Source organism: Urocampus carinirostris, chromosome 4 (genome assembly GCF_059441175.1).
Source record: "Urocampus carinirostris isolate Australia breed hairy pipefish chromosome 4, RoL_Ucar_1.0, whole genome shotgun sequence".
Classification (NCBI taxonomy): domain Eukaryota; kingdom Metazoa; phylum Chordata; class Actinopteri; order Syngnathiformes; family Syngnathidae; genus Urocampus; species Urocampus carinirostris.
In genome coordinates, this window is record NC_142352.1 from 414,133 (window position 1) to 429,946 (window position 15,814).

The 15,814-nt window shown below is 45.7% G+C and overlaps 1 protein-coding gene across 1 annotated transcript in view; it reads left to right on the forward strand.

Annotated features, from left to right (window-relative positions):
- Nucleotides 1-12,707, forward strand: part of adamts17 (ADAM metallopeptidase with thrombospondin type 1 motif, 17) — a 35,645-nt gene extending 22,938 nt beyond the window's left edge. Inside the window, exons 18-23 of the mRNA XM_088333113.1 lie at nucleotides 2,497-2,680; nucleotides 4,197-4,332; nucleotides 6,737-6,965; nucleotides 10,422-10,574; nucleotides 10,643-10,826; nucleotides 12,390-12,707. Of these exons, the coding sequence (XP_088189239.1) occupies nucleotides 2,497-2,680; nucleotides 4,197-4,332; nucleotides 6,737-6,965; nucleotides 10,422-10,574; nucleotides 10,643-10,826; nucleotides 12,390-12,553 (1,050 nt within the window). The 3' untranslated portion in view covers nucleotides 12,554-12,707. The remainder of the gene's footprint in view (nucleotides 1-2,496; nucleotides 2,681-4,196; nucleotides 4,333-6,736; nucleotides 6,966-10,421; nucleotides 10,575-10,642; nucleotides 10,827-12,389) is intronic.
- Nucleotides 12,708-15,814: the final 3,107 nt, after the last annotated feature.

Here is a 15,814-nt window from a genome sequence, read left to right on the forward strand (position 1 = left end):
GGAGACAGCGCCACCGTAACTGCATTGAGTTGTACATTGTAGGTTAATGTAATAATGCCAACCCTTTCGTTTTGCCGACAGACAAATTTTGTCAGGAACAGTTGGCCATCGGAGGATGTCGCGATCTATGATCCGCTTTTAATAATTGGCAGAGTAGCGCACCACGATCGAAGGTACTGTGGGGTCTAAATTGACCTCTTACATGTGGGAGAGCTATTTAAAAATTGGCTAACGCTAAAAAATACACCAGGCATTAGACTTTTTACAACTGGCAGTTGGAGAGGGGGAGGAGCCAGTAGAGGAGGAATTTACCCACGTTCGTCCCTCTGGCCGCGCTCCTTCACTCTGGAGCCCTTCCCCCCTACACTGTATTTTATTGAAGTCACAACGGGTTGGACAAAGACAAAGAAGAAAAGAAAACGCCCCTTTGGGCGGTACCAACATTTTTGAAACAGAGAAACGTGATACCATCTGGTTAGAAATACACACCCCTGAGGAAATACGCCCAAGCCTACTTTAGGTACAGTTACAAATTTGTGTTTATAACGCGTGACGGCACTTGTTACAGAGAGAATTCATTGCTTTCCAGGAACTGTTTAAGTTTCCTTCTGTTTAGAATATAACTTGAGGGCAAAGGGGGCGGGTGATGCCGCAATGATGGTGATAACCAGCACAGGACGACAGAGGTCGACCATAAGAATTACTTTATCCGTCTCATTCATTCATGTCATATCAGTCTGAAATACTTGAGTCTTTGTGAATGGCAAACACTTGATAGGTACGTTTTATTTGACATTTAAATGATTGATTTTGCAGTTCATTTGTTGATTTGAAGAAAAGTGTCAGACAAACACACACATTTAGGACACATGAAGGAAAAAGAGAGCAAGGTGGACTTTGGCTGGCGCCTGCTTTTAAACCTCTGGTAACGTCAATGACCGCTGTAAGCGTGTCATTTGAAACCTCTGTGTGTGTTCCTCCTAAGGTACTGGGTTTGGACTAAATTGGGTTTTCTAGACCGGGACAATTTCATCAAAACGAGCATAAATCATGACTCTGCACACTAAGACAAATTAATCATGTTTTTTGACAAGCTAACACTTTGGTGATTTCCCTCTTTAGTGTACATCTGGAGAGGCTGTTCATCTCTCGGAACTGAAAAACGCTGTCGTCCGTGTGTCACGGCCAACACGCAGGGTAGACCCATTAGCGTAACGTTTTCTCACAATTTTATGGAAAGAAAGAGGAAGGGCAGCGCCCGCGATCCAAATGCTTCCTGGACGCGGGAAGAAAGTCGCTCTCGTACTCAAATTGTAATCCGAACACGGAAGTGGATCTTCCGTAGCGAGCGACGGCGGTGTCGGGGACGAAAAAAGGGTCGGTAGCCGGGACTGGGAGAGCAAGGCGTGGTCGGGGTATCGTGGAGCAGCCCGAGCAATATGCCCCAAAATATGTAAAACAAGATGCAGGGAGTCGTGGCGTGAGAGGGAGAGCTTGTTTAATGATCTTCATCAGCGTACAAAACCGAGGTCTCATTCATCTTTAGAGACAATTGGCTTTTTAGATCCTAATACAACATCTCGTATTACTTTTGCCCGTCCCCCTCGCGATGACGCACGTGTTTATCTCAAAATGAATGCTACCAGACAGAATGTTTTGTGCTCTTTTGATTTTCCCAATTTCTGAGAACTGTTGAGGTCGGCTTGACCGCATGTTCCCTGCCAAGAAGGACTTGGCAAAGAAGAAACTTATTCCTTGGCAGCCCAAGGCGATTATTAATAACATTCGCTGACATTTACACTCGGGAGAAACTAGACGGGAGTATCCCTTTTTAAACTAATGCGTTCTCCTTATGTCAACTTGACTCCAATAATCCACAACAGGGTTCGGAAACGAGTCGTACGCCACAAGGGGAGAGTAGACGTCTTCGGGGACAAAAAAGGTCGTAAGCCAGGACGGGAGAGCAGACGTGGTCAGGATCAAAACAGGACAGACAAGAGCAAAAACGGGACAGGTGGGAATCAGGGTTGAAATAGGCTTGCCTAGTATTCACTCAGGTTTGCAGACGGACTGACAACAGGGGACAGACAGGACTGGGTTCAAATAGGGACAGGGAGCCAATCAGAACCCGCAGTGGTTGGCCCCAAATGAGTGGGCACAGGTGAGTCCTATCAGTTATCATGACATTGTGAGCATAGCGGGCATAGCTCAGTTTATTACTTCATAACAATAATAATAATTCACGAATGGGATGAACAGTGTGTCGCTGGTGGTTCCTTCTTTTTGTTCCGTGGTTGCAAAAGGGGGCAGATGCCTTTGTAGCAAGTGATTCACCCGTGACTCCAAAAGTTTGTCCCCCTGAAATGTACTACTGTGAAACGTGACAAGAACAGGCCGTACCGAGATGAAGATTTGTCCTGTTTTTTCTGTTTTCATCTCAATGTTATTGTGAAGTTTTGGATTTTTCATTTCATGTTGTCCAAAATGTCCGGGCAGGTGCTGCTTTTCCAGGACCAAACCTACGCCATCCGCTACGAGTACACGCTGTCCCACGACACGCCGCCACGCTCGCCCGCCGCCGGGCCGGCGGGAGACGGCGAGGACGGACGCCGTCCCGACGGACGTCTTTTCGTTTGGACGCACGGCGGATGGAGCGGCTGCAGTGCGCAATGCGAAGGAGGCGCGTAGCACTTATGCTGGGTTTTATCTTTACGTTTCACATACAAATGACATTATCGGCACCGGGTATCGGTATCGGCGTTTGTATTCATTCGACCGGTTATTGGAACTCGGACCTAGGTTCCGGCGGTGAGAGCGCCAAATCTTAACCGGGACACTGCCGGTGATATAGATGACAAACAAATAGGCGTAGCATTTTGTCTCACGATCACACCTTTTATTTTGACGGTACCAGAGACCAATGTTTGGGAATGCAGAACACATAAAGCGGTCCTGAAAGATAGAAATACAGGCAAAGAAGCACAAACAGCTCTAATAATGAATCGGACTGTCTAAGACAGGGGTGTCAAACTCATTTGAACTCGGGGGCCCACACGATAGAACAAACATGCTGTCGGGGGCCGGACGAGTAGATTCAAGAGAAAGAAAGAGAGATAAAGAAATAAGAGAAAGAGGGAGGGAAAAGGAGAGAGGGCGGGAAAAAGAAAGAAAAAGAGAGAGGGAGAGAGCCTGAGAAACAAAAGATAAAAAGTCGTGAGAGAGGGGGAAAAGAAAGGGAGAGGAAGAATGAAATCCAAAGAGAAATAGAAAGACAGAAGGAGAGAAAAGAGAAAAGAAAGCGCCAAGGGTATGAAGAGAGAAAAGGAAAAAAGGAAGTTAGAGCAAAATAGGTTAAAAGACACAGAGTGAGAAAGAGACAAAGAGCAACAAAGGAAGACAGAAAAAGACAGAAAGTGGGAGAAAAGGGGTGGAAAAGAAAGAGAGAAATAAAGACAGGTACAGTGTCTTTGTTGGAGGCACCTGGCTTTGGCAACATCAAGTGGACCTATTTCAACCTGCAGCTTGTTTTCCTCTTGCGCTTCTCTGAGTGTTGTCTCGCGGGCCGGATTCAATCCCTTAGCGGGCTTGATCTGGCCCGTTGGCCGTCTGTTTGACACCTGTGGTCTAGATATTATGTCCATAGTTGACCTGGTCAATCAATGATTTCATCATGGCCGCACTTATCGTCACTTTGGATGCTTTGTTGAGCTGAGAAAAAGGGAAATCGTACTTCAACCGATTTTGAGCCAAAAATGAGGGCGTTATACGCCAAGGAATAGGATCATTTGTTTCCTCCAGCGTTCAAACCGCATATAGAAAAGGAAACGCGCCGAAACCTAGTTCTGGTCTTATGTCCTTTTTGAATTCCACTGCCGCCGGGCGGACTCCAAACAAATGTTATTATGGAAAGATTTGTGTTTTTTTTAAGCAATGTCAATGGCTAGGAAATTGCATCCAGCAATGACGTACTTACAGCAATTGCTATGATGGTTTTTTTTCTTTACAAAACTTTATTGAAATCCTTTACAAACAAAACGCATTTATGACAGGAGATCCCCTCGTATTAACAATCCAAAACTCCTCTCGGACGTCGGACGATGCTTCTCTCTATTTATTCCTAGCCGCCTTTTAACAGGTGTGACAGGGGGCACTGTGATTTTTTTTTTGGTGACGAAAGTTTTTGTGTCGGGCCCCAGGTGAGCGGAGAACGTCGGTGCTGTGCCTCGGTCTGGACGGCAATTCCACGCGAGCCGTGGACGAGGCGTACTGCCCGGCGGAGCGTCGACCCCCGCCCAGGGTCAGCCCCTGCAACACGCAACCCTGCCCGTACCGGTACGAACGCGCACTCTTTCGGGGGGGGGGATCTTGATGAAACACTCAGATATAACAGAGGCTTCATAACAGCATACAAGGTCGGCCCCGAACAGGAGGAGCTCTCGCGTTTAAATACGGAGAGCGACACTGAAGATAGATAGATAGATAGATACTTGATTCATCCCCATAGGGAAATTCACACTTCCAGCAGTATCCTTGTGTTGTTTATCAACAGAGGAACAGGATGGCCTCGGGGTGCTGTGTTGTAGTTCAGCAGCAGAGTGGATGCCGTCACACGCTAGGCCAAAAGTTGGACGTCCCTGCAGCAGATGGAAATTTTTGTGCCCAGGGTTACACCCCCTCATGTTCACGTAGATAGCGAGTCCACCTCCTTTCTTCTTCCCGCAGGCTTTTGCGTCTGTCCCTAACATCGCTGAAGCTGGGTATTTCCGGGTAGCTCCACGTTAGCGTCCAGGATGCTAGACGTGAGCCACGTTTCAGTAAAACACAGCAAACTGCACTCCCTGTACGCTTTGACACAAAACAAACTTTGACACAAAGGTAAACTTTGTGTCAATTTATTTTTCCCCTCCAAAATCGACGAATATAGCCATCGCTAGCTCAACTCCTGTTCACAAAAGTACACCCTTAAGTTAATGTTCAATATTTTGTGAGGCCGCCATCTTTCTGCAGAACTGCTTTAATCCTCCTGGGCATGGACTACACCAGAGTCTCACAGGTTGCCACTATAATCCTTCTCCACTCCTCCACCACAACATATTCAAGATCTGGTGCTTCTCCACCTTCCGTTTGGGGATGCCCCAAAGATGTTCTATTTGCCGGTCCATCCCCCTTAGAAAAACCTTGATCCTCTTAGAAGTGTATTTGGGTTACTCTCAGGCGGTGACCCCGTTTCTGGAGGGAGGCGATCATTCCCTGCTCCGTTATTTTAAAGTACATGCTTGAGTTCATGTTTTCCTCAATGAAATGCAATTGCCATACTCCAGTTGCACTCATGGAGCCCCAAACCATGACATGCTTGACCGGAGACATGTTTGTACTCCTCACTCGGTTGCTTCACACCATCTGAGCCAAATCCATTTATCTTTGTCCAATCAGATCACAGGATGTCTTTCCAGTAAGCCGTGGCCTTTGCTGAGAGACTTCTTTTCATTGTGTCAAAGGCATGTTGCTTCAACATTAGAAGGAAATGTGAGGTGTTTACTCACCTTTTGGACCTACTGCAGCCTACATGCTGACTCCATCATTCCTCGTCTGGCCATTTTTGAGTGTAGACGTGAGACGATCCGGCATACAGTTGTGGAATCTCGCAAAACAATCCTCATAAACAATTCAAAACAAGTTCTTCTGAGAATGACCTGGCACAGGGGTGGCTAACCCGGTCCTGGAGAGCCGCATGTCCTGCTCGGAATTCATTCCGATTCAATCACGACGTTCGAGTTAAGGCCGGACTTCTCTCTTGCTGTTTTTATTGAAATGATCCACCCGCCATTGTTCTTGGATTCTTTTACTTTGTGGATAGTGTTGGAAATTAACTATCAAAATGTAGCGTTTAGCGAATGGTTCGAATGCGTTATCTGACTCCATTCACCAAACACAACCTTCATTCACCCAGCAATTTATGCGCGCACGTTTCTTGACGGAAAAGATGAACAGGAAAGCCGACATTTCCACACGAGGGCAGAACTAATTTCATTAACAATTCAACTAAGTGTACTCCATGGAAAACGGCCGAATTAGTGTCGTTGGAGTCTCTAGGAAGCCCTCTTCTGAAGTCCTTTAGCTCTCTTCTCCTTGGCCCCCGTCTACCCGCAAGACGGCGTCTGGGCTCCTCCCATGGGCGTGCCAAGGAATTTTTTGCGCCCATCGTTCTCACAACACAGTTCTCAAAACAACGCCGAACGTTTCTACGTCATAAGGGCCTTTCTGCGTCTGGATGTGCTGATTATCTTATCAGCCTTACGTCCCGTTCCTGCTGTTCCTGTAAACAACATTTCCTACCAGGGTGCCCTGAACTTTCACTGCTCATTGAATAAAGAATTTAAAGGCACAGTCAGTAAATAACTACAGCATTAAACTCAATAAATGTAACTTGTATTCAATCATAAAAAATCCTTTATAGTCAAATGTATCAAATCCTTCAATAGGTTTCGTCCCCCTGAGAAAAAAGACCGGTGGGACGAATGGTAAGTCTTTAGAGGTTCCTCTGGTGCTGCAAAAGGGGGCCAGGGATTTATACCCTACACCTTCCCCTTTCCTTTGACCTTCCAACAAAATCCCGCCACTTCTGGTGGACCCGTCCAATATGGCTGACCTCTTACACACAGGGATACACGCCACGTCACACGAAAACGATCCGTTTTGACGGACGGATAACCCATTTGACGTCTGTGTTTTGGAGGTGGCGCGCGTGGGAGTGGGGCCCGTGCTCGTCCACGTGCGGTCGAGGTACGCAGCGCCGTCGGGTGGCCTGCGTGGGCCAGCGCCGACACGCCTCGCCCCGGGACGGCGAGGAAGAGGAAGACGGCGGGGAGGGCGGGGCCCGTTGCCCGGAGCCACGCCCACCCGACCTGCAGGCCTGCGAGGGCCGCCTCTGTCTCAGCGTCTGGGAGGCGTCCGAGTGGTCCCAGGTAGGCCCCCGAACACCGATTTAGCACACTATAGGGCGCATCCCAATACAATAGTCTTATTTTTGTGTACACAAGGCGCACTGGAGTATTGGGCACATGAAATTGAGGCTATGGTCATAGTGTGCATTTGTGTATAAACGTTGATATCTTTTCACACTATCGAAGCGACGATTGATCTGTCTACAAGTGTCGCCGACTTTAATCGTAAAGCGTAGAATGTGTTGGGATTCGAACCCGAGTCGTGGCAGGGAAAGCGACAATACTTTACCACTAGACCACCGGTGTTATGGATACCATAAAAAAGACATTAGAGCTTGTCCCATGATCACACGAGTTTAAGGCATAAACCTGGGGTGAGCAACAAGCGGCTCTGGATCCACAGGCGGCTCTTTGGCGCTGCCTCATGGCACCTCGGCGCTTTTTCAAAAATGTTTGATCGTGGAAAATGATATGGTTTCTGTAGGAGGAGGACAAGCACAACTTCGATATTATGAATGTTTTCCAATCATTATTGATCCAATATATATAAATATACAGTACAGACGCTCCCCTACTTACGAACATTCGACTTACGAAAAAACGGTGGATATGAACATTTTTTTCCGGGATGTGGAAAAATATCCGGACATTGCTGTAAGTTCCATTTTGTATCCTGTGCACCTTTTTCCGAGTAGAGGACATTGCTGTAGTGCTTCAAAATGTGGTGGCGCCGTGAGAGCTCACCCAGCATCCACACCGAAGAAGAAATCCGCTTCCTCTTCCAAATTCGTGTTTAAATATTCTATCCTGAACCTCCAGCGCGCTAAGAACTTTGACATTTTGATTGTTTAATATCTGGTGCATCCATTCTATATGGTGAGTGTAAAGTATAAGGAAAAAGCCATCTTTTGAAATGGGAGTGGTATAAGAAAGCGTGATGCGGTTGAGAAAATGACCGGAACGCTTTTTTGGGGCCACTTTTTTCCACGGAGGAAAAAGTCGCCTGACTCTTCCGGAAGTAAGTTCAACTGAACTTGATTTGTCTTTAGAGTCGAGTCTTGTTTCTTTGTTTGGCCCTTCATCACAAGGACTCTCAAAGGACTTCACAGACCACGGAATGTCAACGCCTCATGTGTAGCTTTGTTTTTCAGTACTATGCTTTATCATTCGGCCTGCTTTGTAACGTTATAGAGCATATTATTTGATGAAAGATGTATTGTTTCAAAACGATACAGGTTACGTATACAAGCCTATAAACCTTAAACATACAAAAATATAGCACCGGAGCAACTTACCAACAAATTCAACTTACAGACGATCGTCTGGAATCTCCATATATACATGTAACCGCCGTGTATCTGTCTCACCAAAGATCCACATTCAGGCTGGACCGGATGATGAGGTTTTTATTACAGTTGCTGCAAATGAATGAGTCGCAACACAACACGTGGTAAGCTTCTCTGCTGGCTTTGATCTTGTTGGCAGCACGCTGTTAGACTGCCCTAAACATCATAATCATCATCATCATCATCAGCTGCATTGCTCATCCTCAGTAGGGTCGCGGGGGTGCTGGAGCCCGTCCCAGCAATCATCGGGCAGGGGACACCCTGAACTGGTTGCTAGCCAGTCGCAGGGCACACGGGGACAGACAACTCACTCGCTCAGTCACACCTAGGGACAATTTGGACCGGCCGATTCACCTGAAATGCATGTCTTTGGAATGTGGGAGGAAACCGGAGTGCCCGGAGGAAACCCACGCAAGCACGGGGAGAACATACAAACTCCGCACAGTAAGGCCGGGAGCTGGATTTGAACCCACGCTGGAGGTTCCCACGACCTCAGAACTGTGCCGCACATGTGCCGCCGTGCTGCCGCCTGCCCTAAACATATCAAAGAGGTTTTTTTTTTGTTGACATAAAATACATATTAGAATATCAACCATCTCAATACATTTTACATCCATTTTAACAAGATACTTTTAACAAGAGATCGTATAGCGGGTTTTTTTACATTTACAATGAATTCAACATATTTTTCTTTCAACTGAATTTTAACCAACATCATCCTTTTTATATATATGAGAAAATAGAAATAATAACAATAATGAGTATAAAAATGGGTACAATTTACAATGGGTCACAACACAACACGTGGTAAGCTTCTCTGCTGGCTTTGATCTCTACAAGGGGAATTAGCATTTTAGCACAACACGCAACGTCCGGCAAAACTGACATAAAAGGCGACGGAAACAAAACGAAAATAAATCCAAACCGCTTGACGACATCAATCACATTACTGCGCATGTTGAGAGATTTGTCAGCGGTGGTTTGAATGTTTAAAATCAACTTTTTTTGCGGAGCACCAAAAGATCGTGTCTTACCGTTGGCAGCTCTTCGTAGACTGCCAAAAACCCTCCCCTTCCTGTCGCAAAATCTAAAGCCAAACCAAACCTTACCCCATACCAGCAGGTGGCACTGTTGGACTCATCCTTGCCGGACACTTATACACAAACTATACAAGATATTTCAGCAGGAATTTCAAGAAAACAAAAGTTATTGTTACGCCCGTTACACATACAAATTCTTTGATGCACGTACATATTAAACCAGGAGGTGCAAAAGCGGAGAGACCGCTTAAGCTATCGGAACCTGTGTCCTAGTGGAAAAGTGTCGGAGCGCTCTCCGCCGCAATTTGGGTTCGATTCCCGTTGTCAATCGTGTTTTGCGATTTGAATTTGGATCAATTATTTTTCATTTCATGGGGATGTCAGCGGCCTGTCTGTTCATTCTCTTCTTGCCGAGGGTTTGGAGTTTATCTTTGCCCTCGTGTAGGTTTTAGGTCACAGGATGGTGTCGTTGCAAAATACACCACTTCATTTAACTCTTGAATGAATGAAAACTTGATTTCCAAGATTAAAATAAAAGAACAGAAACAGTAACTCAACCACAAAATAATGTTACATCATATGTTGGAAAAGGGCTAGTCAGAAGCAGATGCTTGTATTCAATACCCCGTCATCTTCCCTATGAAATACACCAAGAACAACAATAGTAATAATATTAATAATAACAGTTATGATATAGCAAGAATAACAACAAAGTTAATTATAGTTCCAGACGCACTATTCCCAATCTCTCGTATCACTCATTCACTCACCCCATTTTCTTCTCTGTATTCCGCCAGTCATGTTTTTTTGTATTTAAATTTGAACACGGGAATAGTTTGACATTGTTTGATCTGTAAATTGTTCCAAAGTTTGACTCCGCGCACAGACACACACATACTTTTCCTGGTGGTTCTCACCTTTGGGGTCATGAATTGACGACAGCCCCTTAATTATCATTTCCCTCTTTCCGAATGAATCATTTTTGGATGTTTTCTGGCACTATGTTTTTGTGGACCTTAAACAGCAGTTGTTGACTCTTAGTGTGTAACGCAAATTTCCTGCGCCTCATCTACGATCGGGTTTCTTTTTAGTGCTCGGAAGGTTGCGGCTCCGGCGTCCGGACTCGCAACGTGACGTGCGGCGGCGCCGGCGGTCCCTGCGAGCCGACGGGCCGGCCCGCCCGGGAAGAACCCTGCCGGGACCTGTCGCGCTGCTACGAGTGGCGGACGGCCAACTGGTCCAAGGTAAGGGGAGCCTTCCCGTCCGACCCTTCTAACGCTAACGCCGCTTTCTGGGGGCGGGGCCCCAAAAGTGCTCGTCCACGTGCGGGCGGGGCTTGCGCTCGCGAGCCGTGCAGTGCATGCACAAGGTGACGGGCCGCCACGGCGACGAGTGCCCCTCCGAGCGACGCCCGCCCACTTACCGGCCCTGCCAGGCCGAAGACCCGTGCCTGCCGCAGAGACCCGACGCCAACACCATCACCTCGCCGAGGCTGGGTGGGTCCGCCTCTTCTTTTCACGTCTAGGACTGCCACTAACCACTGTATTTACGCTCCGCTAGTAAGCCACTATAGAAACGATGAGTCTGATCGACTCAAACGGAATCGTGGAAACGCTTGGACTATATAAGGTTTGAACATTTTCTAAACTGCAATCTGACTCCAAGACGCTTCACGTGTCTTGTCCAAACCCTTACAGTTGGAGCATGTCCAAAAGCCGGGGAAGTTATTGAGCCCAGTATAGTCCGCATATTCATTTATTTAGCCGAATCACAAAGTTGAACAAATCAGGCCTCTTCCTGTGCCAATTACAATCATGTGCAGGAGACAGAGCGACGAGACTCCGGGGGCTCCTCTGTTATAATTCATCCCGATGGAATGTTTACGCCCCACGACCAAGCCTCTGGCTGATTGTTCCGGGCCGCGTCGAAGCAATTATCCCAATCGTCCTTTGAAACATTGTGAGAAGCCCCCAGGAGAGGTGATTAAGTCATTGTTATCCACACGAACAAAATTACAAAGACACATTCTAAAGGAAATGCGGTTTCGACACCCTTCTAAAGAAATGTACTCAAGGCTGAGGCGACACAAAGAAGGACAAGTATTTTTGAGTATAAGTGGAATAAAACAGCGTATAAAATAACTTCACCGGACACGTGTAGAGAAATTTGCATTCAAATACACTTATTTGGTTCAGAATCGAATTTGGCGCTTACCAATTCGGCCAGTGGGTAGCGCTCACGGTTTCCCGCCCGAACAGATCTAAAGACGTCTCGTTCGGCAGACATAAAAGGAACGTGTGATTGACACAAGCCTAGGCCAATAGCGGGCATTTCCCCACGGTCCACAGCCCGCATTGGCCTACGAGAGCCGGTATAGATAAAAGGGAGATGGCCTTCTTTAGCTCAGAATATCTTCAGCCAGTAGTAACCAATTCGAAAGATGATGGCCACATTGGTTAGACAATTAAATTCGCAACATAAATGTAACTGACATTTGGATGTGCATTCAAATCAGAGCTAAAACTAAACTTGCGCGAAGCAGTTTTTGATTTATTTGACTCCTGGAAAAAGGAGTCAAACGTTTACAACTCTTTCACAATGTCTAAGAATTGGTCGAAGAGGTTTTGGCGCTGCGCACTTGTCGTCTCCGGATAGCTACTTTTGGAAAACGCCTGAGGTGTCAAATACAATGTTTAGCTTTTCAGATTGTGAACACATTTGACAAGGTAACAGGTTAGGTTTTGAGCGACTGTTTTCCAGCTAAGATGCCCGAGCAACACTCACCTGCGGGCATTTCATTGCAAAACAAATTCAGGCGAGAATAAAAACCTTCTATTTGTGTTTTTCTGACTCGGATGACTTAACACTAGTAGCGCTTGCAGTGATTGGGACGGAACGTCGAGAGCGCTCCCTTTAGAACGAGACCAGGATTTAATGTACTTTGGCGACATCTTGGATTTTTCAAACCCCTCGGACGAAATAGCGAAGGGCTTATGAGGATCCCGTGGCTAGAAAAGGTCTTCGGCGTTGATTCGTGTGATGGCTTTGTTTCTCCTCAGCCGCGCTGACCTTCAAGTGTTCGGGCGACCAATGGGCGGTTTACTGCCGCGTGATTGGCCAAAAGAACCTGTGCCGGGACATGCGCTGGTACCAACGCTGCTGCCAGACCTGCCGGGACTTTTACGCCAACAGGACCAAGACCGGATTCGAAAACGTGCAGTGAGACCAAACACCCGGAAATCAAAAGCGAAGCCGAAGCGGGTGCTCCGGACCTTCTCGATTTCCACTCGTCGTCTTTCGGGTCTTTGTGTGCGTTTCCGGTTCGGCTTCTGCTTCCTGTTTCCCGTTTGCACTTCCTCTGTCCCGGTATAGCGGTTGTCCGCGATCCGGTGAAGCTCCGGCTCCTACTCAGAAAACACATTTTAGCAGCCGATTGCTCCAATATTTATTCTTTCTTATAGAGTGATTGCAGCCAGACTTGACTTTGAAAAAAGGGAAGGCTACTAAAAGTATCAAAACGCTGTAGAATTGCAAATCTGGGAGGAAGTTTAACAAAGAACCACCAGCACGAGAGTAGGACACCTAACATCGGGTCAGAATTCTGTTTTGCCATCTCAAAAAAGGATAAAACCGTGCAAACAATCGCACGTGTAAAAGAAAGGAACATCCCAGGTTGCCGTGACAATCCCCCCAAGAGGCAGGCCAGATGACAATCCAGTAATCTCTCTTCTTTTGTGGGACTTGTCCGTCTTCCTTAAGGACATCCTAAACAATTCCCTCAGCTTCAAACATCTGTGATCGGAGGGATGGAAACATGTGCTTCTGGTCATTTGCACTCTTACTGCGTTTTTATACTTGGGATAGCATTCCAGAATATATTTTGCAGGCATCCGGCGCACCCCCTTTCCACCAGTGGGGTCCTAGTGGGTTCAGAATTGGGACAGGTGTCTCCAAACACTACATACCTGCCCCTAAATACCCAGAGCCTTCACAAGGATATTTTGTCTGGCCATGTCTTTTTTTCCACTGTCAGTGTTCACCATCAATACCGCCATCACCTTTACACAGTTCCATCCTTGTTTGTGAGGTTTGGTTTTTGTCTTCTGCTTCCGTTTTTTGTCGAGGGTCTCGTTCAAACGCCATCCTTTCGAGGACCTCGCCGCGTTTGGGTCCGCTGCAAATCACAACAGATTTCCTTTTCTTAAAGTCGCTATCGCTTGGTTGAACAATATACGCAATGAAAAATAATTGAGTTGTTTCACGGGTCTCCAACCTGGTGCCCGCGGACCTGTTCTGAAAGTACCCCACCAGTGCTGGGTCATTGTGATTATCTGATCAAATTATTTTTTGCGGTTGAATGAGTCAAAATAAGCCTACATCCTACTTATCTCTTTCTCTCTCTCTCGTTTTCTTCCTTTTCTCTCTTTTTTATGTCTTTCTCTTTTTTTTTGTTCTGAAAACAAAATGGCTAAAAAAATACAACAGAAATATGACTACAGTAATACTATAATCGAATAATACTACTAAGGAAACGCGACAACAAAAATACGAAGAAATTCCAACTACAGTAATGTTACAAAAAATACTAAAGAAATACTACTATGGAAATACTTACAAAATGCGACAAAATATTTCAACACAAAACCTACAAAAATACCAATATAGTAATACTATTATAAATATATATATATATATATATATATATATATATATATATATATATATATATATATATATATATATATATATATATATATATATATATATATTACAAAACATCTATGATTGAAATACTACAGAAATCAATATAACATGTAAACAACTTCAAGTACTACTTTTTTGAGAAATTTAAACACGTGACAGGTCTCCAAGATGAGCCCCCGGGCCCCGTTTCGGGACCCCAAAGAGTTGGCCGGCCTTGCCCCGGGGGAGCCTCATGTTTTAACCACTAGGAGGCGCTCAATGCTACACAATGTCCCTTTCACGCGGCAAAGATGAGGAATTGGAAAACCCCCGGAAGGCTTTTGCACAAAACATCCGAGTGCGTTTTGAGACAGGAAGTTGGGGGCGGGACCGAGCTTGTATCGGCGACCACATCCTGCATTGGCTCCTCCCCCTTCCCCCCGAAGGTGCTATCTTCTCTCTGTTTTTTTTTGTATTATTGTGATTATTTAACTCACGGACGGAGATTTTCTGTATGGCTGTTTGCTTGACTTTTGTATACTTTTGTATACTTTGTATACTTGAGCTACGCGTCGGACGGTGCCCTTCACAATAAAAGTTCTCCGGCAGACAAAATGGCTTTTTGATTTCAGCCGTGCATTTTCGCCGTTTTTTTTCCCCCTTATCATACACACTGTCTCTTTAAATCTGGGCTCTCCCACTGGAGGTTAGGGTCGGTGGACTTTTCTGCTAATATGTTCCGCTCTTCTTAAAGGGACAGTGTTTTATAGTCGTCCACACGGTGTCGCTCTCGCAAACTAGGGAGACTCAAGTGAGCAAAAAAGAGACTTCCTCTTCTGGCCTCTCACAAAGCCAAACGGAATAGAAAATTGGGAGGAAGAAATAAGAAACAGGGGGCAAAAAAAGGAAAACAGGAATAAAGAAAAGTAGAGGAAAGGAAAGCAAAACATTAGATAATAATTAAGAAAGAAAATAAATCAATTAAGAGGAAAAAAAAAAGAATGTTTTGCATTTTTTTTCAATTAAAAATGTCACGAATTAGAACAGGATCAGGACCCAAATGCATGACGTTCTCACACAAGCCTTTTATTTTCCGGGAAATGGGGAGTCATGCACGTTAGACAGCGGTCTGGCGTGGAAAGACAGGAAGCCAGAGGCTGACGAGATCGATTCCAATTGCCCGAGTTGATTTTGGACGGATGGGGACAGACAGGAAAGACAAGGAATCAAGATATCGAAAATAAACAGGGCAACTAGACGGGAACGAAAACTGGCGAAAATAATAAACGGGAAAAAATAGACGGAAACAAAACTGGAAACTGAAATCAAACGGGATAAAATAAACAGGAACAATACCGGACACGAAATACCAACAGGAAACAGGACCTCGTCGAAACCCACGTCTTGCAGGGCAGAGGTTCGTTGATGGGCTGACAAAGGAAGAGACTGAGCTTAAAAAGACGGAAAGCCAATCTGTCAATGAGCCGCAGCCGGCGCCACACGGGCGGGGCCAATTGGGCGGCATGACAACCGTGACAAAAAATGCAATTTTCTTTCTTTTTTCATTTTTCTTTTCCTTTTTTTAGGGGGTCTTGTTTATTCTTTTTATATTTTATGTTTTACATCCTGGAAGGACAAGCCCCTTAATGATATAAGTTGATGAGACTCTAGCAGGACCAATCAAACCCTGGCGGCCTGCCAGAATCTTCTGACGGTATGGGAAACACCGCACTCGGAATAAGGACACGTGGGCCGTTTTAACGACTTTGTTTATTTGAAGCATAGCGAGACGTCACGGGCA